Genomic DNA, 23,565 nt, shown 5'->3' on the forward strand with positions numbered 1-23,565 from the left:
TCCTCTTCCTCTTCAACAATTTCATCTTCGATATCCTTATCTTTATCTCCATTACCATCATCATCATCATCATTACCTCCTCCAACAAGTGGCATGTTTTGGTCACCATCATCATCATCATTGTTACCTCCTCCAGCATCCGAAGTTCTTTCAAAAACATCATCATCATCATCATCACCTCTTCTATCAGATGGAATTGATTGGTCTTCATCTGGAGTTTGATCCGAATCATTTGGTTCCGGTGGTTGTTGAGAATCATTCCATACACGGATCTTGAGCTTCCCCGGCTCAACGAATTCCCCTCGATGTGTTGCAGTCAAGAGTTTTTCACCAACACGAGGAGGTCTTGAAGGAGGAGTAGCATTTTTATTCTTTCCCTTTTGCAACCTAAACAAGAACAATTTAAAAAAAAAATCAACAGTCGGCAGGGTCGACAAATATAACCTTGTCGGCGACACAAAAGTCGGAAGGGTCGATATCTAAACTACATGTCGGTTAAAGCATAGTCGGCAGGGTCTTATTGCAATAACCTGTCGTCTTATAACAACTTGAACACAAGATTTTCAACATCAATAGTCGGCAGGCTCTATAATCAAAACAGTGTCGGCTAACATAAAGCCGGCAGGGTAGTATTCAAATACCATTCCGACTTTCAAAATTTAAGGCATCAGGAGATGCTAAAAATTGAAATACAGCCGGCAGGGTAAAAATTAATAACCCGCCGACTTAAAAAAAAACTAACGCCGGCAGGATCCTAGGTTGAATACCTTGCCGACCCTGTAAGTAGCAGTTACAAGTATTAACTGCTGGCAAGATCTTCAACCTAAGAGCTTGCCGACTAAACCTAGCAATGAAATGTCGGCAAGGTCGTGGAACAAACACCTTGCCGGTTAAATAACTGCAAATTCAGAATTTTTATTTTTCTGACCTAATTTGACATGCAAACATGAAATTGAAGTACTAGAGTGAATTTAAGTAGGCCCTTACTTTCTCAATCGCGTAATTTCTCCTTTTTCAGCTGATTTGATTTCTTCTTCTTCTTCAACCGCTTTTTTCTTCTCTTTATTTTGAACTAACAAAGCAATTCCAGGGTTGTATTCGTTGGGTTTTATATTTGTGTTTTTCGTACAAATAGGTTTCGGTCGTGGTGGCTCCATGTTTGAAGATTAATCAGAATTTTTGAATCGACGATTACGACGAATTAATCGACGAGTTTTGATGGTGGTGTGATGGAGAGCCAGTATGGTTGTGGAGGAGAAGAAGAAGATAAGAAGGAAGATGAAATGAAAAGAATAAAACTGATCTAGGTAATTAGAATTATAAAGGGTAAGGGTAGTATTGTAACTTCACCCATATTTGGCCTCCCCTTAGTAAGGGCATTATGTCCATATAAATCTGGGTATACCCCAATTAATCTGGGTATATTTCCAATCTCTCCAGGTTTATTATCCCTAAATTTAACTCTTATTACGTTTTTTACAATTCCAGGTTTGTAGATTCCGTCGAACTGTGTCGCCTGATCTCCTGCTACGCGTGCACCAGAAGGATGAGACACGTGTTAGGGAGAAAACCACAAAATTATCTGCGATGTAAGGCCGGTTCCTATGGGGGGTGGCTAACCCACCCCTTTGCCATGCCAGCTGGCCTGGCAAACTGGCCGCGCGACTATAGTAGAAAAGATAAGTGATCGAGTCTCCACCTAACGATTGAGACTACACCGCTAGCAGTCGAGTCTACACCTCTAGCGGTCGAGACTACACCGTTCGGTTGATTTAAAACCTCCAACGGCTTTTTCTCCACCGGTATAAAAATGGCAAAAAATCACACAAAAATTACACCAAATCTTTTACACAAATTTTTTTTATCTATCTTATCTTTCAAAATGGCAAAGTTTGAATCCCAACTTGACTTGGCTACCCAACTTGATTTTTCTGGAGTGGTGCTTGAAGCCGCCTTAATAAGATATGTGAAGGTTATAAAAAAATAGGTAAAAACCAAAGAAGTCTACAAGTTTTGGATATTAACCAAATCAAACCTCCAAGTAAGAAAAGACAAAGAAAAGTTCCGGGGAAGGAAAATTTGAAGGCAAAGAAGAAGATAAACAAAGGAGACTCTGTTCATGAGCGCATTGATTGGAAGTTTGGTGAAATGAAGAAGACAAACAAGATGAAGAACATCGTCCCAAATTTTTACTTTTAAAGTCTTTATTGTAAGTTATGTCATTATCTAGATGAATGAAAGAGACACTAATGTAAATTAAAATATTAAACTTTTAATGAAAGATGCACTAGTTTTATATTTAATAATATCTTAAAATTAAAATTTGATACCAATGGTAGATGCATCATACAAATGATAGATGCATCATATTTTGGAAGCTAATCTAAACTGATCATATTTGGGCAACACCCTCAAGATAAGATAACAACCATAAAATTGAAAATATTTTCCCACTCTGTTGCGCCATTCGAGCCGACACATTTGCTCCACATCAAATGCGTTTTGTCCATTTTGTCGGTTTAGATAGCCTTCAGTAAGTGCAGCAACAAACAACTTCACATCCTTGCTGATTATTCTGAAGCGATGACACAATCCATTTGCATTTCGATTATTGAGGTTCAATGTTTCTTCTTGAAATCTATGAAATATGCGATTCCATACAATCTCTTGATGTTGATGTTTTCCATCATTGGCTATATCTTGCATAACAAAAACATAATGTCTGCAAACGGATTCATCTTCGGCTATGCTAAATTTGCGAGCTCGAACTGACATATTGGATTTGTGGAGTGAAAGAATGGAGATTGAAGAAATGGTGTGAGTTGAAATGAAATTTGAAATTGTATTTATAGGAGGATGAAATTGTGACCGTTAGATGAGATGATATGAGCGGTCGAGTCTAGACCACTGGCGGTTGAAACTACACCTAACGGTTTTCTCTACACCGAGCGGTCGAGTCTCGACCGCTCGGTGGAAACTTGACCTGGACTGGCTAAGTGGAAAATTTGCCACTTAGCCAGGCCAGTTTGCTTGTTTGCCAGCTCCATAGTGAGTGCAAAACTGGAAAATCTATTGATTTGCCACACCCATAGGAACCGGCCTAATAAAATATTAGATTTCTATTTCTATTTTCTCTACCCACAGATTCACAACAAAACTGGGAAAGTTCATAACATTCAAATTAATCAATACCCAAACCATTCAACTTTCTATCTACAAATCAACAAATCAAACAAATTTTCTGATATCCATGATAAACGATTCAAAAATCCAATCCCACTTTTTCTCGCTGGAATTAGTATGTTTGGAAATAACTAGTCAAGCCTCGATTTAAAGAAGAAAATTTTGGAAAATATTTTCTACAGAAGCCCTAATTTCCTCTTCAAAATATGGAAGATTATAAAGCCTTCTGGCATAATTGGTAATACGGTATCTGGTATTTTTGATGGGCATCTTACTCTCTCAATAAATTGCAATTCCACAAATTATTCTCCCACTGGTTTCATTATTCTTGTTCTAATCAAGACCATTGTTTTGGACACAGTTGAGGTACCCTGAACTTCAACTTCTTTAAATTTCTCATGCATATTGATTTGATTAAAGATAATGGGTTAAAATATGATCTCATGGATAAGATTATCATGTTTATGGAACTTCTTCTTTTTGATGTGTATGCTACCTTCTGCCACCTTACTCCTTTGTCTGCTCATATCAAAATTTCCATTGAAATGATTGTTGATTGGTTAATAGAAAATTTGACACATCTTATATTATGTATAGAAAACATGAATAAGACATACACTGTGTTTTGCACCCATATGGAGAATTGTATTGCTAATTGTCTGCATGATAAGAACTGTATTGTGCTAGTAAAATTTAGTTATCCTGTTATCTCTTATTTTTGGAAATTTATAAGTATGATAGCCTGGAATTGCCAGGGTTTAGGCAAATTAGAGACTAGAAGTAGTATTCTAGATATCCTAAATAAAGAGAACCCAGACATCCTACTTTATCAGAAACTAAGCAACAAAATAAAGAAATGCATAAGATCCTGAAACATTTAAATGTCCAGAATTATTAATTGGTTCCTTCTAGAGGAAGTGCATGAGGTCTGTGTCTAATTTGGAAGAATAATGTTATTATTCAAATAATAGATCACGCTCATAATTATATAAATGATGAGGTTACCAATCACATAAATGAGAGCAGTTGGACTCTTACCTGTTTTTATGACAGCCCATATAGGCGGATGAAACTTCACTCATGGAAAATAATAGAAGATATGGCACAAACCATAAATAATTCCTGGATAATAATAGGAGATCTAAATGTAGTCTTACATAAGGAGGAAAAGAAAAGTAGATTCCCTTTTAAAAGAAACGAAGAAAGAATCTTTAACAATCTGATAAATAAATGTGGTCTAATGGACATGGGATTTACAGGTTACACTTTTACTTGGAAAAATAACAGAAGCGACTCAGATAACATTGAACAACGCCTAGATAGAGCTGTAGTAAATAGTAAATGGAACAAAATTTTTTCTAATTCTAGTATGAGACACTTGGGTCCTCTTGCTTCTGATGATGTCCCTATTAGACTCAATAGCTACGACCATTGGAATGATGGGGCCATTTCTTTTAAATACTTTGGGAAATGGATAAAGGATGAAAAGTGTAAACCACTTATTCTTGATTGTTGGAACTCTAATATTCAGGCTCTCCAGCTTTTACTGTAAACAAAAAACTTGCAAATGTTGAGCATATTTTAAGACTATAGAACAAAAGTAGTTTTTGCAATATTCAGACTAACATAGAAAACATCAAAAAATAACTTGACAGAGTTAACAAAAGAGCAACATATCCTAACAAATCTACTGAGTTAAGTAAACTTAAAAAAGATCTTGCAAACTGGTATAGTATAAAGGAGAAATTCTGGAAAGATAAAAGCAGGGATCAAAATATTGCTTTGGGTGATAGAAATACGAAATATTTCCACAACAGAGCTAAACTAGGAATTAGAGGGAATAGGATAGAAACAATAAAGAATGATAAAAATAAATGGTTAGAGACTAGAAAGGACATTTCAGATTGCATAACAAATCACTTTAAAAAAAATTGCAACCAGTGTGACACCAGATATTGATCATTCTTATCCCAACTTGCATAACCTAGTTAGACAACGATATGCTTTGTCAAACTCCTTTGGAGAATGAGATTAAGACCACTCTTTTCTCCATTGAACCAGATAAAATTCCGGGACCTGATGGGTTCCCGCCGAATTTTTTCCAACAAAACTGGGAGATTATCGGACCTGACTTAGTCAGTATGGTTCAGACATTCTTTATTTATGGTAACATCTCAAAGGAAATGAATGCCTCTTTTATTTCTATGATTCCAAAAACTCTTAATCCTATTACCTCAGCGGAGTTCAGACCTGTTGCTCTTGCTAACACCTCTTATAAGATAATCTCGAAGCTTATGGCACTAAGAATGAAAAGTCTTCTAAATAAAATGATATCTCCTTACCAATCGGCCTTTATTCCGGGTAGAAGATCTCTGAAAATATAATAATAGCAGATGAAATCATTCATAAAATGAAAAACTCCAAGTCAAAAAAAAGCTTTTTGGGACTGAAAATTGATATGTCGAAAGCTTTCGACAGAGTAGAGTGGAATTTTTTTGATACAAATAATGAAAAAATTTAGGTTCAATGAGCAATGGTGCAACTTAGTTCACCAATGCATCTCAACGACTACCCTCCCGGTCTTAATCAATGGTACTCCTACGGAAATTTTTAAAACCTCGAGAGGTTTGAGGCAGGGAGATCCAATATCTCGTTACTTGTTCTTGTTCTGTATGGAGGCTCTGTCCAGAACAATAAAACAAGCTGAAGATACTGGCCTAATCAAAGGGTTTAAAATTGTTCATCAAGCTCCTTCCGTGAGCCACCTTTTATTCGCTGATGATTGTCTTTTGTTTTGCAAGGTAAGTGAGAAAACTTGTCACAGCTTAGTTAAATTATTTAAAGATTTTGGTTTAGCCTCTAGCCAGTTGATCAACCTTGAAAAGTCTAGAGTCTTTTTTAGCCCGAAAACTGAAACTAGGATCATATGTAGAGTCAAAGAGATTCTAGGTGTCACTGTCATTCCTTTAAATGACAAGTATTTAGGTTCTCCTCTTTTCACGAATAGATCTAAAATAACATGATTTTAGCCTTTAGTTGAAAAGATGAAAAATAAGATTCTTAGTTGTAGAGGGACTGACTTGAATATTGCGGGGAAGACAGTAATGGTTAAAAATGTCATAAGCTCGCTTTATGTGTACCAAATGAATTGCTTTAAGATTCTAGTGAAAATATGTAAGAATTTAACAAAAATTCAGAAGGATTATTGGTGGGGGAAAAATGAAAAGGGGCTTAGTGATAATGGAAAGAAAGGTGTTTGTCTTAAAAAATGAAATTTTGTTTATAAATCCTTAGATGAGGGAGGATTAGGAATTAAAAATATTTGAAAGTTTAATTTAGCTATGATAGCAAAAATGGGGTGGAGGCTAAAAGATAACTTTAATTCTCTTTGTGCCTCAATTCTCAAAGCTAAATACTCCCCAAACAATGATATTTTGCACATCAAAAACGATCCTAATAGAAATGATAGTTGGATATGGAAAGGAATGCTTTCTGGTATACAACAACTAAAGAAATTTTTCTTTTGGGAAGTTGGCAATGGTACAAATATAGAAATCTGGAATGATTTTTGGATCCGTGAAACTTTGACACCTATGGATAAACCTCAAACAAACATTGAAAGGCTACGAAACGTAAGTGATCTGATTACTACAAACAATTCTTGGGACTTAGGGGAACTGGCTAGATGTTTTGATGGACCAACCATTGAGAAAATAAAGAATATATGTCTAAATCATGTCAACAGAGAAGATATTCCTCACTGGACTCTAAATGCTACAGATATGTTTACTGTGAAATCTCTTTACAATAAAATTAACTCAAGTGGTAATGTAGATAAAAAATGGAATCAAATTTGGAGTATGAAGATAACACCTGCTGTGAAAACCTTTATCTGGAAAGCAGCGCAATCCATACTGCCTAATAGTATGAGAGTGGCGGTTATTCTTCAAGAAATTAATACAACTAATAAACTTTGCAATGAGGGGCAAGAGACCTTAACACATTTGTTCTTGGATTGTGACTATGCTAAACAAGTTTAGATGCATTTTAATTTCGATATCAAATTTATAAAAAATGGTACTGACACTTTTCATGATTGGTTAAGTAATTGTTTTGGTAACACCAACAGAGGTGGCTATGGCATAGAATGGCAGGTCTTTTGTAGTATTATAATTTAGCATATTTGGAAAGCTAGATGCAAAATCACCTTCAAAAGGGAGAATCAAAATAGTGAAGTTACAACTAATAATATTATCAAGTTTATAAATAGTTACGGGACTATCCACAGATCCGATTATGATATTATGCAGTTACTATACTATAATCCTCGTAATGATGAAACTCTCAAGGTTACGACTAACCTGTGGCATGGACAAACAGGATTGATAGACATAAAAGTTGATATTGTCCTAACGATGATTAATTCAGTAACAAAAGCTGCCATTGGTCTAACTCTTTGTGATTATACAGGGATAGTCAGGGAAGCTATAGGTCTTTACATAGATTTAACAACTAGAGACGGCAGGTGCATATGCGGCTTTGCAGTGGGCTACAGAATGGAGCAGTCACTCTATCACTTTTAGGAGCGATTCAGAACCTACTCTCACGTTGCTAACATGAAAATATGCAGCAGCAAAGGAGCAAAAATATAAAAGTAGTACTGAAGTTGGTAGCATAGCTAAATTAGATATAAATTTCAAAGTCCAAGTTTTTAATCTTGTTTTAAGAATTAATGTAATATGGGCAGCTAAAATCTCCGTTTTCTGTAACAAATGTGCCATCAAGCATATCTGGAAAGAAGAAAATCTATGGGAGATCTTAAACTACTTAAACATTCAAAATTGGAATGAAGATGTAATGGTATACCGAAATTCTCCTTTTAGGGAGTATGGTCCTTTGTTATCAATAATATGAGGTTCTCCTCTTTTTCTATAAAAAGAAAAAGTTTTAATAGAAGTTAGAAAGTGCGGGATTAGTTAACGATGAAAATATGCCGTAAAAATATAAATTGTGTGGGGATAGAATGAATTGTCTACTCTCACCGGAATTGTAATCCTCTATGTCTCTCACCGGAGTTGTAATTTGTAATATTCTCATCGGAATTGTCTACGTTAAATTGGGGTCAGAATGAATGAAGATTCAGATTTATTTGATACCACTGACGTTTGAACTTTTTTTTTCTTTTTCTTTTCTTTTTTTGTTTTGTTTGAATAGTCCACGAGTTACAACACCAGAGGTGTCACTATCCATGCACAAAAACACCAACAAAACATATTGTTCATAAAAACCCCATTATAAACTGTCTATATTACCCTTCTAGTTTAAATCACCCCAACAAAAACAAAAATCAACCCCACCTTTAATTTTATAATTGCCACCAACAGCAACACACCATCGTGCCACCACCACTGACCACCACCGCACCTCCACCACCATCGCCATCGCGCCACCACCACTGACCACCATCGCCGCCAACCACCACCTCCGACCACCACCACCGCACCTCCACCACCATCGCCACCGCGCCACCACCTCCGACCGCCACCACCAACGCCGCCCACCTCCATCACCAATCGCCACCACCACCGTCTGACACCGTGCCACCGCACCACCACCACCATCTTCCACCACCGCCACTGCACCACCACCTCCAACCACCACCACCTCCAACCACCACCACCGCACCTCCACCACCGCCGCCACCGTGCCACCACCACCATCCACCACCACCACCATCCACCACCACCACCAACCACCACCACCGCCACTGCACCAGCCGCCACCGTGCCACCACCACCATCCACCACCACCCGCCAAACCACCACTACCGCCACCGCCGATCGCCACCACCACCGTCATCCACCACCGCCGCCGCACCACCACCACCATCTGCCACCACCGTCGTCCACCACCGCCACCATCCACCACCCACCACCGTTCACCACCGTCCACCACTTCCACCACCACCGTCCACCACCACCACCACCACCGTTCGCCACCACCGCTATCGCGCCAGCCATCGCCACCACTATCGACCACCGCCGACCACCACCGACCAAAACCAGTACCACCGCCAACCAGCACCACAACCGCCCACCACCACCACCGACTAAAAATTAAATGAAACCGATTTTGGTTTCATCATTAATACGATGGAACCGATTTTGGTTTCATCATAAAATAAGATGAAACCAAAATTGGTTTCGTGAGAATTCAACTGCAAGAAAAATTATAAGAGGTATTATACATGTTCATTGATAGAAAGAAAACATTGAAATGTCATGATTGACACGGCATGCCTAAATGCTATTTCGCAAAGCTTCGAAACACCAACAGATGAAACGTAACTAAACAAAGTGAACCTTAGTCGAAGATCGATCCTGTTTCCGAAAACGCATATATAAGCAACTATTATAACCAAAAAAATCTAAGAAATCCATTCAAAATAGACACAAAATTGCAGATATGCAGATGCAGCATAACAAAAGTATACAAGATAAAAATATATCGAAGCTAGGAAGAGCATCGGTTAACAATGAAACTTGAACGGCTCATCCAAGACTGTACAATAAGGTAAGTACATAGATGTGTTGTTTCACATATATATCAGTCATAGTCTAAGAATGAGACAAGATGGATGAAATTGTGCAAATTTTAGTTAAAAACTCACAGTGATGAATTTGCCAGTGTTTTGGCCATTAGCGCGATAGTATTTATTGGCTAGAGGACCTGCACTACTTCTGATGGACCCAACTTATCTTTATACACTGGGGGAGAAGGGGGATACTTGTTAGGTGCAGGTACATTTTGAACTGGGGGGGTCTGAGTAGAAGAAGCAGTTGAAGCAGCAGCAAGTGCAACAGGTGCAGATGGTTTTGGTTCCTCAAGAGCAGCAAAGAGATATCCTAAAAACTCTGACCTCCTCCATAACTGAGTCCAAGACCCATTTATCTGAAACATCAACAAGATTGGTTTCGTCGACATAAAATCTAGAAAAAAAATCACATGTTAGATGAAACAAAAATTTCATTCAAACCTCAGCAACATCATTAGTTACAACTAGAATTCAAACCACACAACTACCTAAACATCATCACATTCAGTTTCACAACATTCTGTAAAGCACCCACCAACAACATTTTGTAACTCAACTTTTTATGTTTCAGACTTAACGTAAACACAAATACCACTTCTTTGATTCAAATAACATAATATCCATCACAGCTAGCATTGTAAATCCTAATCCACAGATATCAAACACAACAACAATTCAAACTCATAAACAAAATTCAATTTAAGTAAGGATAAGATTAGATGGAACCAATTTTAGTTTCATTATAAATACGATGAAACCAATTTTGGTTTCATCATAAATAAGATGAAACCATAATTGTTTTCGTCATATATAAACCATGATTCATTCTGTTTGACCACACCAATAGCAATAACCTGTGTTGGCTTATAAAAAAATAACTTGAAACTCGCATAAATATTGTAAGGCATGGACACACAGAGGTCTCAATATTCAGAACAGGGCCATTCAATTCATTCATTATATCCAAAGCCCAAAGGTAAGTCATACAGGCAAAATAAGGTAAAACTACCATGGTAATTCATTGTGATGCGGGTACGTAAGACTCCGACTTGTTAAGTTACATTGTTTTTGTTGAGATCAAATCATCTTAATTAACGAAGAATAAAGCAAATCAATGATATTAACTTGTTAAGTTATACTGTTGTTGCTGAGATCAGATCACACACACTATCAAGTAACAAAAAAACTAAAGGTAATTCTACTGAAAATGAAGCTGAATTCAGTGAAACCCACTAGTAACGACATGGATTGAAAAAAAAAAAGGAATATGGGTTCTTAATCTTATAAAAATCATTCATTTCATTTCTACAAGTTTGCAATACAAATAATAACAATACAGATTGAAGATAAAATTGGAAATCAAAACATTAATTAAGAATTGGGTATGTTTTTCCAATTTACCTGAATTGCGAGAGAGCGAAGAGAAGAGACTGCGAAATCAAGAACAGATTTGTGCCTACCCATGATAGCAACAAAAGCTCCATGTCTACCAAAGCTACTGATCCACCTCCAGTATTCAAATCTACTTTCCCTTTCACTATATCAACCTTAAATGGAAACTCCATTTCCACACTTCTTCTGTAAAAACTAAAAAATGTTGGTCGGCCTCCTAGTTGTTTCAAGTAAAATGACAACTACAACCGTATGTGAGTTGGAGTATAATATAGGTAGTTGAAGCTTTTTTCATCTCAGGTGGTTTAATTTATAAAACATATGGGTCAAGTGTTAAAAAAATATATAACCAAAATTAGATAAAACCAAAATTGGTTTCACCAAAATCAGATGAAACCGAAATTGGTTTCATCATAAATGTACTCTTCAGTGTTTCATAATCGATGAAATATGGTTAAACTAGGGAGGTACTCTCCAATCCCTAGCAGGTCCAGCACACTTGGAACTATCTTTATGTATGCAAGGAGAATTCCAACAAGATACTATAAAGCAAAATGAAAGTTCTGTAAACTAAAACTAACAAGAAACGACATGGAGCGAGTGAACAATCTTTCATAAACATCAAAAGTATCAGAATTAGGTGGTGCAGTCTGCAATGCAGAAAATTTTATACATCAATTTCAACAATTTTCAAAGCATGACTACAAATAAAACGAATCAACCTACCGTTTTAGTGGCAAATCGCTGCTTCCTCATCATTATCTGTAACAACAACAACATGAATCATATAAATATCATATCTCTTTTCACCAAGTTTAATTTTCAACATAAACCCTAAAAATATCATATCTCTTTTCCCCAAGTTTAATTTTCATCATAAATTCCACTGAAACATTAAGAACTAATTGGTAAGATTATAAATAGAAAACAACAACTCATATATTCATGTTCATACACAACTGATTTTGTATTATTTGTAAGGATATGACTTCTCGTTTGCAGGAAATGAAATGAAAAACAAATAAAATTTTATGTGACGACATATAATTGTCGTTTAAGCCTGTAAAATTGCAGGAAATGAATTGAAAAACAAATAAAAATTCATCTCATCAATTCAATTCATCTCAAAAACAAATTTTTGAATCTGTTTAATCCTGTAATGAGAATATCAAAGGAAGAATTGATTTACTCATCGTTTGAGACTAATTCTTCATTACCCTAGACCTAGTTTATCAAATCGCCAACCCAATTGACATTTGAGACCAGTTTTTTTTTGACATCCAACTTGAAAATAGATAGATTGAGAAGAAAAATCATATCAATCTTACACAAAAAAATCAAATCTCTAGATTTAGTTCGATTTTCACCTTTTTATTTTCCCTCACTTCCCATTCTCGATTTGTATACATTTATGTTGGTACCGGAGTAGGAGACGATGAAGTAGAAAAGGAGACGATGTTGGTGGAGAATCAGGAGAATACCGTGGTTCTTATGGTGGTGCGGGAAGATTTGGAGGAGGTTCTGTTGGTGGTGGTGGTATGAATGAAGACGAAGAGAGAATACAGTTCTCGTATGGAGAAGAAGAAGTGGATGGTAGGGTAATCTGGGTATTTCTTGAGAATGAAATGGATGTAATTCACCCATATTAACGGATTTGGGGTTTTTGTTTCATTTTTACTAGATATGGTTTTCATTTAGCCCAAAAAATATGGCTGGTGTTAGTGTAACTCTAAGAGTATCACCTTGGTTTTTTATAGCTTAATATATTGTTTGAATGGAAATTTGAACCTCTTCTTGATGGTACCATTCGTGGGTAGGTAACTAGGATCAACTATTTGTATCATTTGGGTCCAAGTTTATAACTCAATGGTTTCCAGTAGGAGGAAATCAGAAGTTTAATCCCCGCTTTAAAGGTTTGTAATAGCGTAATTGTATAGTTGGGTTCTAGCGAATTGGGTTCGGCAATGAGGCCTGATTGGTTGGGTTCAAGTAGGGGCCTGGATCCGGCTTTCGTGTATAAAAAAGAAAAAATAAATAAAAACTATTGATATTATTGACAGACACCGCTAATGTCCCTAGGGTATTACTTAATGCCGCTTCTTCCTTTACGACAATTCACAACACACAAAAACTCAAGCACAATACAACACGTGATCTGGCGCAGCACAGGTATAACATGAGGGACGGACCTAAGATTGGACTTATATAATTTTGCCTGGGCTGTTTAGCACCAAACCTAAAAATAAAGGGTCAAATATATAGTTTTTGCACTGACAGACTAGAGGGATACCCGGATAAAGCCCAGGTTAGCACTCTCATAGGCCCCCGTCAGTGTATAACATGTTAGCTTAGTGTGACGAGTTTTGTCAAACTGATAACTTTTGGTGCAAAAGCGAATAAATTTTGGTTTAATTAGATAAAACATAACACAAAAAAATAGTTTTTGGTGATTCAAATCTAGATAAAGTCGCGCGGTTTTACTTTGACCAACGACTATATTTCCAACGGCTATATTTCCAGCCGCTCTATTCTTACCCTATAAATTCAACTCTTCCAATCTTCAGATTCACATCTTCTTCTTTCTTTGTAAAATGTCTGCTAGGATACGTGGTCCTATATTTACTCAAGAGGAGGATTTAGCTTTATGCAAAGCCTACGTTTTTCATAAGGAAGAATCAAATGTTATGCGCGATCAAGACGTGTCGACGCGTCTTTTTGGCAAAACATTTTCACAATGTTCGCCTTGCAAACAGGGAACCCCGGAAACTGAGATGCTCGTGGTTTGTATCTTCGTTTTCATAAAATTAATCGTGTTGTCACGCCATTCTTTGATCGTGTAAAGGAAATTGATCGAGAAAAATTTGTCGGTGTAACTGAAGCTGAAGTGATCCAAAAAGATCTAGATAAATTGGGAGAAATCTCACGACAAACCTTTTCTTTACGAAGCTTGTTTCAGCATTCTTAAAAATGGTCCATCTAAATCACATCTTCACTACATCATAAGGGCTCTCCCTGTCTTTACTATGGACGAAGATGTTACTCTTGTTCGATGTTGGTTACATTGTATAACGAGACATATGAATGATCAATTCTGGGAAAGAGTGTTGCTAAGCTTTGTGGAATTGCTAAATGAATATATATAAGAAACATCAAGAGCCTAGAATTAAGATTTTCATTCATCACTAATGAAGTCAAATATTATGCAGAAGTTTTACGGATGGTTCACCGTAGTAATTGTGGATTTCCCAACGAACAACTAGTGAGTATATCTTTGTCATCACGGATAATAATATCTTAACTAACTTGTTGTTTATCTGTTTTTCAGAAAACCGTCGCTCATACCAAGTTTACTGAAGAACACGGAAGAGAGTTTAAGCATTTTGAATGTTATGAACTCTATAGATATAATGTCGCTGCATTTGATGTGGTCTGATGATATTGTTGTCGTTATTATATATGCAAGTTTAAATGTAATAAAGTGTCTCTTAATATGAAATAGAAATCTATTTTAAGATCTAAATATTTTCATTGATTAATATTACTGCCACTTCTTTATAAGCCATAAACTTAGAAAATAATAAGAAGTAAACTAATAACTTCAATAAAAAATCAAGTACAAGCTTTCGTCTTCTGTTTATCTTCATTTGACGTATCTTTCATTCAACGCGCTCCTGAATTGTTCCCCTTTGTTTTTGAATTTTCTGTTGTTAATTTTTCAAAACTGGAGCTTTTCTCTGCTTTTTAATGAAACTTTTTTTTGGAACCACTTCTAAAATTTGCACTTCAATTTTACAATTTTCAATCTTTTAAAACTTCCATGTATCTTAGAAACAGCAGTTTCAAGTTTTCTTTCGCAGAAAAGTGTTATCGCTTTTTCAGGCATTTCAACTAAAAATTTGAAACAGATTAGAAGAAAAAAATTTAAGAAAACTAAATTTTGGTGTGAGTAGGCTGTTTGAAGATGATAATTTATAGTGGTGAAAATATGACCGTTTTTACTTTTGGAAAACTAGTCATTAGTGAAAAACCAGTCATTAGTGGACGAACATAATCGGCCGGCGGATTATCTGGAGCCGCCAGATCTTTGTGAAACTGCTGGAGGATTTAGGTCAGCCGCGCGATTGATTATCATCATCCAATTACTTTTACCATAGTGGAAAATGTCGTTTGACCCATCCGCGCAGTTGAGTTGCTTTACCATAGTTGAAAATGTCGTTGCTTTTACCATAGTGTAAAATGTCGTTTGACCATCCACCGTTGTCGGTAGTACCTATCTCCCCTCCTTTAAAACACTAAGTCATATGAGCTCCCACGTCGCACGATGAGTGTAACACCCTCATCAAATTAAATTAGATAAAAGCTTTGAACTAGAGCAATTCGGGAGAGGAAAAATGGCGGAACTCTATTGGTCGGAACATTTAAACATGAATAACACTCAGTTTACACCCTGTATTTAACCACCCGTTAGTAACACCGTTAGCAAAAACGTGGTTATACAACACTTATGTGTGGATTTACACCTAAATAATAACTTACACTTGGTTTACACCACATACTTAACTGGACGTTAAGTAGGTATACAATACTTACGAAAAAACTAACACTGTCATCTCTGTTTTCTTGGGATGATTTCGTTATTTTCTTTTACAACCCTAATCGTTTGCCGAACCTCTTCCTTTCTCTTTCTCTTGAGTTTTTCTTCTGCAACAGAAATCATCGAGCCATTACTTTGATCTGCTATTCAATCCCGTTAATCCAGTTACCAAAAATATGGTTCTTCTCTCTATCAATTGAGCCATATTCCGGTTTTCCATTTGATCAATTTTGAGTATAATGGCTCGAATTGATTTGGTGTTAGGTTTGATTTGGGGGTTTCTGAATTGAAGTATGAACCGAAAAGGATTTAGGGTTTATTCGACTGAGAATACAAAAAGGAAAGAAGACTGTTGATGGTGTTGTGGGTCTGTAATTTAGGTTCAATTTGAAGTTATGGCTAAGAGGGATTGAAACTGAGATGCTGAAAACCTAAAACCACTTCCGCCGTCTCTTTTCTCCATACCCTAATTCCATTATCTTCTTCTCTCTATTCTACATATGCATTAGTAATACTTGCTTTGATTTTGACTTTCACAACTTGCTCATTGGTATTTTTTTCTTAGGTGTACCACTAATTTTACACAGGTACTTGCACTCGAACATAAATAATGGAGTAAAATTTCTTAGTATTAACTTTGAAGGAAGGCTCTTCACTTCTCCAGATGTAAGTCTTCAAACATATTAGTCCATGGTGATCCAATGAAATTGAAAAATAGATCCGCTATCTTTCTTTTTTTTTTTGAAGCATATCCGCTATCTTTTATATGTATGTAGCCATGCTTACATTGATAAAAGAATGCTTTGTTTGGTCAGTTGTGTATATCTATAAATCTGTATATATCTATAAATCCAAGAAATTATACACTCTTATTATGGAATATACATTTATGTTATTTCTTTCAACATGTTCAGGTGGAGAAATTGCACAAGATTTTCTAGCTCTATGCATAGTCAAGACTTTAGAAACTTGCTCGCCGGCATCATTGCAATTGATGGAAACACTTCTTATCATTAGGTATGTTTTTTGAAAAGGAAAAAGAATTGCACAAGTAAGTTGGCAGCGCACTTTGATTTTGGTGGTCCATTAGTTTTTGGTCCATATGAAACAATGGGTGGTGGCTGATGAGAAATTGGCTTTATGTGAAAGATTAAGAACTTTGTTTTGGTTGTACGCGACTTTTTCTAGGTACGAGCTGCATGTGCTTATAATGTTTGTAAATATAACTTCTCGGTTTTGTGCTTCATTGCTTCAAGGGCACTTCAAAGCTTTATCTGCATAACTGTGCAAGATCTATATACTTGCACTCGGAGTTACCAGGGATAAATATTTTGTGGTCAAAATTCGCATCACACGTCACACTTTCCTTTTTTTTTTTTTGAGAAGCTTCAGAAAATGTTAAATTTACTGAAAGAATTTAACATTCTGTGGAGATTTCCATTTTAGAAATCATTTATGGTTATGTAGTTTTATAATGTTCGTTAATCGGTTTTCGTTACTGAAAGTTGAACGTGTATTCTTAAACTTTAATTTGATTCCATTGGCTGAAATTCCATCATTGTCACTTACTGCGCTACACTAAAACACTTAAGAATAGGGTTCAACTGTCTTTCTGTCAATCTTCTTCTTCTTCTAGGCCTCAACTCCCAAACAAGTTGAGACTTTCTATCACTAACTGATCTATTTAAAAATGCAAAAATTCTAAGCGAAGCTCCTGCTGTATAACTATAGGGAAAATGGTATCCTCATGTTTGTTTAATATTTTTAGCTCCAGTGTTGTGTTGTTGATGTCTGTCCTAAACTGAAACCGGGTTTGTTGTTGCAGGGGCAATCGTTGTGTTGTTCCAAGTTTTCTCATATTTGTTTTTGTTTCCTTTCTTAATCAGCTTACTGCATGCTGGAACGGGTGAAGGGGCATTGGTGCGGCTCCGCTAATTGCTAGCATTTTGAAGTCCTTGGGTGTACTTCCTTATGGCGGGCGAGCGACTTGATTGACCGTTGTGCCGATGCGTTAATTGTGAAATGTAGTTTTTCTAGCCTCTCAATGGATTCATGTGAGAAGTACCTCTGAATGGTGACGCACAGGGAATAAGGGCATTTGGTGTTGTTGGTTTGGTGATTGAAGTAGTAAGAAAAAGCTGGAATTGTTTGAACTGCTACTGAGTTTATGATGAGTTGGTGGTGCTGAGTTGAATTGCAGCAAGGAGGTGATGGTTGTTTACAGTGAAGGTTGATTGCAGGTGGTTTGCAATTACAGCAATGATTGCATGTGGTTTTTCATTGAAATGATTGCAGGTGGTTTGTGATGTAAAAGCTGGCTGCAGATAGTTGAGTTGCAGTTGATAGTGGTACTGTGCTTAGAGCTGAAATGCAGAGAAGGTTGGATGTGTGTTGGCCTGTGTTTGAATGGAGTTACAAGTAAATGAGCATGGCAGGTGATTGAAGCTGCAGTTTGTTGTAGTGGGTATGTGGTGTTTGAGTCTGCAATGGAAAGAAGGGAATGAATATGTGCTTGAAATGTGTTATTGCGGAAGATATAACTGATGTATAAAGGAAAGAAGAGAATGGCTGGAATGGTGGAGCTATTGTGTGCAGTTACCATGGAACGGGGCGAGGCGAAGCCGAGCTACACCAAATCAAGAATCCTAAGCATGCATCAGGACAGAGCAAGGCAAAGCGGTTTGGGGCCCGCTCGGTGCGTAGCACGGGCACAAAATCTAGTACTTTTAGCTCACTCACAGGTGCTATGGAGTATCATATTAAACATCGGAGTTGTTCTAAAATCAGAATTATACTTTTAAATAACTCAGATGCTATGGAGTATATCATATTAAACACTGAGTGTTCTAAAAATCAGAATTGAAGTATCACTGCGTAGCATTGTTCGACCATGTTACACTGGCTCGAGCACCATTCATGGTAAAAGCACTGTGTTCAGATCGATAGATATTCGCATCAGACAAGCTGAAATGACAAACCCCAGTGCAGTATTAGAATTATTTTCACTCGTACATGAATTAATACCGGCTACATACCAGTCCTAATTGAAAACATAAAGCTAAAAGAATATTTTGGAAACGCACTTAATATTTCATTTTACTCGAATCAAACTCAAAAAATTAGCAACCATACAATCTTTTGAGTAAGTCTATTATCAGTTACATGCCGGTTTCTTCTAGCAAAACTTGCTCTAATTTCTAACAAAATATTATTCAATCTTCCTACCATGCCCCATAATAAATTTACAGGAAAAAAGACTAGTCTTGTGCCTTAGTAACCATATCCTGAGTTATCCATTGGGTTAACCATAGCTGCTTCGGGCTCTTTAATGTCAACAACCACAACATCTGAAGTTAGGAAGGTCCTTGCTACTGAAGCTGCGTGCTCCAAGCAACATCTCACAACCTGAAATTAGAATTAGATATGAGAATCAGGACATGCTAGGGAAAATCCAACTGGTATATGGATTCAACTTGTCAGAATTCAGGCATGGTAAACCCCCTAAACACCAGTACGCTATCTTTACCTTGGTAGGGTCAATAATTCCAGCAGCCATCAAATCCTCGTATTTGCCAGTTGCAGCGTTGTACCCAAACTTGAAATTGTCATTGGAGAGCACCTGAAATAGAATAGAAATATAACAGCCAGTCAGCGCAGTTTCTAAATAAATTTATTGTTTTAACGCAAGATAAACTTCCTTCATACACAATTTTTTGAAAACTTATTACCTTCTCCATCACTACACTTCCGTTGTCACCAGCATTCTTGGCAATTAGCTTAAGTGGATAACACAAGGCCCTTCTAACGATTTCCGCACCAACCTGCAATCAATCAGACCCACACTGGTCAAGGCAAGTGATGGAGCATAACATAGACACCACAGAAACATAGTAGTGGATGTTACTGCTAACACTATGTGCTGTAAGTAGATTACCTTCTGCTCGTCGTTATCAAGAGTTAACTTAATGGCGTCAACCTTTGAGGCCAGTCTCAGTAGGGTGCAACCACCACCTACAACAATTCCTTCCTCCACAGCAGCCTACAAACATTTCATTTGTCACATTGTCAAATGCCCATGGCAATTTATGATGACAGAGCAGTCAACATCCAAAAGGAATTTATGATGTCTGCTATACTACATGTCTTTGATAAGAATATTACCTTTGTTGCATTAAGAGCATCTTCTACTCTCAGTTTCTTTTCCTTAAGCTCAGTTTCAGTTTGTGCTCCAACCTGCGCAAGTAAAAAGTCATACATAAAGAACACGATACTTCCGTCAACCTGGATGAGGTATGTTATAGTGTAAATACTTGAATAACTGCAACACCACCAGAGAGTTTTGCGACTCTCTCGTTCAGCTTTTCTTTTTCGTAGTCCTGTTCAGCAACCTGCATTTAAAACATAAATCGTTGTCATACAAGTGATCAACAATAACAAACAAGGAACGCCAAGAACAAATGGCACAATGTCAGTCATGCCTCAATTAGGTTTCTGATCTGGGCAACACGCTTATCAACTGCATCCTGAGTGCTTCCATCACCCACAATTGTAGTGGTTTCTTTTGTTAGCACGACCTTGGAAGCATGTCCAAGCACTTCACTGTCAGCTTTGTCTAGGGTTAGCCCGACTTCTTCTCTGATTACGGTTGCTGAGAACAAATTACAGAATAATGTTAAGAACCTAGAGAGATGTATCAGCTTAAGCAGATCCTGGTAATTACAGGAAAACAAAATAGTATATCAGTCTAACTGCATCGCGAACGTAGATACCTCCAGTCAAGATAGCGATGTCATCAAGGTATTGGCTCTTGCGTTCTCCAAATCCAGGAGCTTTAAGTGCAGCAATCTTTAAGGCACCCCTGAGCTTATTTACAACAAGAGTTGCAAGAGCCTCTTGTTCAATGTCTTCAGCAATTATCAAGATAGGGTATCCTCCTCTAATAGCCTCTTCTAGGACACCGATAAGATCCCTAGCATTTGAGATCTTTTTGTCAACAAGAAGTAACTGCATAGAGAGATCAATCCATCAGACAGCTGAGATACACTAAACAAGGATGGAGTAACAGAAGAAAGTCCATCAATGTAGAATGATCATCGATGAAGGGAACAAACAGAAGAATAGACCACTCTCTTACCTTGCAGTTCTCAAATTCAACCGTCATTTTCTCACTGTCTGTAACGAAGTATGGGGAGATATAACCACGGTCGAATTGCATTCCTTCTACAACATAGAGGTGGTTCTCAGAGCTCTTTCCTTCTTCAAGTGTCACTACTCCCTTCCTCCCTACTCTGCTCATTGCTTCAGCAATCATCTGTCCGACTTCTAGGTTGTTTCCTGCACTAACAGCAGCCACATCTGCAAGCTCACTGTCCTCAACCTGAATATAATAAAAACTGTCAAACTTAGCAAGCCCTTGGAATGCTGAAAAGACTTGCAGTATTCAAGTTATACAGATACAAAATAAAATAAAAACCAAACATTTGAAACTTGCCTCTTTCGACATTAGTTTAAGCTCGGCAACCAAAGCTTTTGTTGTCTTCTCAATACCACGTGTAATTTGAACAGGGTTAGCACCAGCAGCTACCACCTATGGAAAATCTCCAAGTTAGCAGCAGACACTGAAGATGTTTTCTTTGATTATCTGAAATAATGCAAACGAAGCAGCATATTTCACATACCTTGACTCCTTCAGCAATCAACCCTTGGGCTAGAACAACAGATGTAGTTGTACCATCCCCAGCTAAGTCATTAGTCTTAGCAGCAGCTTGTCTCACCAATTTAGCACCGATGTTTTCAACTGGATCTTCCAACTCGACCTATGAGATAATTCCAGAAAATCCCATCAACACAACAATAAGCCAATGTTACATACAAACTCCCAAAAGCACCATGTAAAGGTGTCTACCTCTTTGGCCACAGTCACTCCATCGTTCACAATCTTGGGGGAGCCGTACTTGCTTTCCAAAACAACATTCCTACCCTTGGGACCAAGAGTAACTCCAACAAGATCTGCAAGTTTGTTAACCCCGGCCTACAACAACAGAAAATTGAAACAGAAGTTAGGAACCCAGTAATAAACCAGAATGTAAACTCAAAAAAATAAACAAAACAAATGAATAGACCACAAAGTCACAAACTTACTTGCAGCTTCTTAATAGCGGACCCGTCCTTGTTAAAATACAGCTCTTTGGCTGCCCTAATCTTTGATGAACATCTTCTTTGCAATACCACATTCTGTCCTCTTCCACCAAAACACACTCTAGATATCTGTGAAGAGCTTGAAAGCTTCTTGTCTGTGGTGGCACGGCTACATGTAGCAGCCACTGAACCAACAGATGACATTGTTGTCAAAGTTGAAGCCATTTACTTCCAGTAATCTGCAATTACAGCAAACAATTAAAACATAATCCATAGAAATTGCAACCCAAAACATAAATCTTATCTACACTATCTAAATGTCACTCATCACAGCCACAGAAAAGGTCATTCAAACACTTGGCCAACCAATAACTTTCCTCAAACACAACATGAACAGAACCCAACATCTCAATTCTCCAATTCAGCAAGAAAAATTCAATGTAATACCTCAACAAACCACAAACAATGCACCTTAAACAAGCTTTAACCATACAATCAGAAGCTAAAGAATGTAACCATGAGAATTTCTCATCGAAATCAATTTCCGAAGCACAAACATGGAAATTCTATCTCAATCCATCTATAATTCCTTAGCTCATTTAATACACATTATCCAGTCGTAAACAAAGAACAGAACAAGTCATTTGAAAACCCCAAAACGAAATCTACCACTTAAAACAGAAATCCATAAGACTTATCCAAATTAAACTAAACCCAATATGCATTCAAGTACCACAAACAATACCCTCATAAAAAGAACTCATCTTTGAAGCAAAACATCCGTCAAAACCCTAATTAAACCCACAGTAAACCCCTAAAAGAGTTAATTCATTCAAACCACATAGATTATTAGGCAGAAAACAGTGAAGGGAAGATAACGAACCTAAAAACAGCTTTTTTTGTTGAAGAAAAAAAGCTAGGGTTTAACCAGTAGATGGATGGATAAGCTGTGAGATTTTAGACAGGTGAGAAATGAGAGAGAGATTAGGTTTTATAGAAAATGGGTCGGATTTTATTTTCACTCCTGAACCTTCGAGCCAATCCACACCGTTGGATCCGTTTTCTTGGTGGAACTATCTAGAAGGATACCTAGGAACGGCTAATCTACTCTAGCGACTCGTAGTCATTGCGTAAGTCCCAATAATTGTGGAACCATCTACCCCAAGGCCAAACGGAGCTAAAAATATGTTCACAAATGCCTTACGAAAACAAAATTACTTAAATTCCCTGCAAAAAAAAAAAAAAAACATACAAGAAATATTTCATTCATTCAACAATGTTCATACAAAAAATCATTTCTTGTCAGAATACGTCCGTAGAAATGATTAGTTTTTCCTTCAACCTAAAACCAAATTACATGTCATTATTTTCTTTTATAATGCATGCACAACTTTTAGAATATTTTGTTATGTGTTGTGAAAAGTATTATGGCGACCCGAGAATCAAAAAAAAAAATCATTTGGTATGACATTATTATACGGTTCACGGTCATTCTCATCATTTATTACAGACTCAATAGTTTCATCACAGGTAGGTGATTCCATAACCGCATCATTCTCGTTATGATCGATAGATCAAAAGATGTTTGACTTCTATCTGGCATAAATTATAGATGACATCAGTTAATAAGATTAAAAAAGAGAACTCTTTAAATGTATATTCA

At 36.9% G+C, this 23,565-nt stretch overlaps 1 protein-coding gene and 1 long non-coding RNA gene across 2 annotated transcripts; one reads left to right on the forward strand and one right to left on the reverse strand.

The window, feature by feature from the left end:
• Positions 1–15,833: 15,833 nt before the first annotated feature.
• LOC113338076 lies at positions 15,834–18,634 on the forward strand. Its single transcript, XR_003354584.1, has 3 exons — positions 15,834–16,430; positions 16,679–16,781; positions 17,651–18,634. It is a non-coding gene; the product is annotated as an uncharacterized LOC113338076 (long non-coding RNA).
• Positions 18,635–18,831: 197 nt separating this feature from the next.
• LOC113338074 (ruBisCO large subunit-binding protein subunit beta, chloroplastic) lies at positions 18,832–22,876 on the reverse strand. Its single transcript, XM_026583592.1, has 14 exons — positions 22,786–22,876; positions 21,906–22,141; positions 21,670–21,795; positions 21,443–21,580; positions 21,256–21,351; positions 20,899–21,141; positions 20,534–20,768; positions 20,243–20,412; positions 20,075–20,152; positions 19,926–19,997; positions 19,699–19,803; positions 19,493–19,585; positions 19,291–19,383; positions 18,832–19,169 (listed from the first exon to the last, which is right to left on the reverse strand). The coding sequence occupies exons 2-14, from the start codon at positions 22,125–22,127 to the stop codon at positions 19,035–19,037; spliced, it is 1,806 nt and encodes a 601-aa protein (XP_026439377.1). The 5' UTR covers positions 22,128–22,141; positions 22,786–22,876; the 3' UTR covers positions 18,832–19,034.
• Between the last annotated feature and the right edge of the window lie 689 nt (positions 22,877–23,565).

Source organism: Papaver somniferum, unplaced genomic scaffold, assembly GCF_003573695.1.
Source record: "Papaver somniferum cultivar HN1 unplaced genomic scaffold, ASM357369v1 unplaced-scaffold_18, whole genome shotgun sequence".
Lineage (NCBI taxonomy): Eukaryota > Viridiplantae > Streptophyta > Magnoliopsida > Ranunculales > Papaveraceae > Papaver > Papaver somniferum.

Coding starts and splice junctions, on each gene's coding strand:
- LOC113338074 (XM_026583592.1), bottom strand. CDS start 22,127: ATGGCTTCAACTTTGACAACAATGTCATCTGTTGGTTCAGTGGCTGCT. Junction 21,352..21,442: donor TGATTGCTGAAGGAGTCAAG/GTATGTGAAATA, acceptor GATTTTCCATAG/GTGGTAGCTGCTGGTGCTAA. Junction 19,170..19,290: donor GAATTATTGACCCTACCAAG/GTAAAGATAGCG, acceptor TTCTAATTTCAG/GTTGTGAGATGTTGCTTGGA.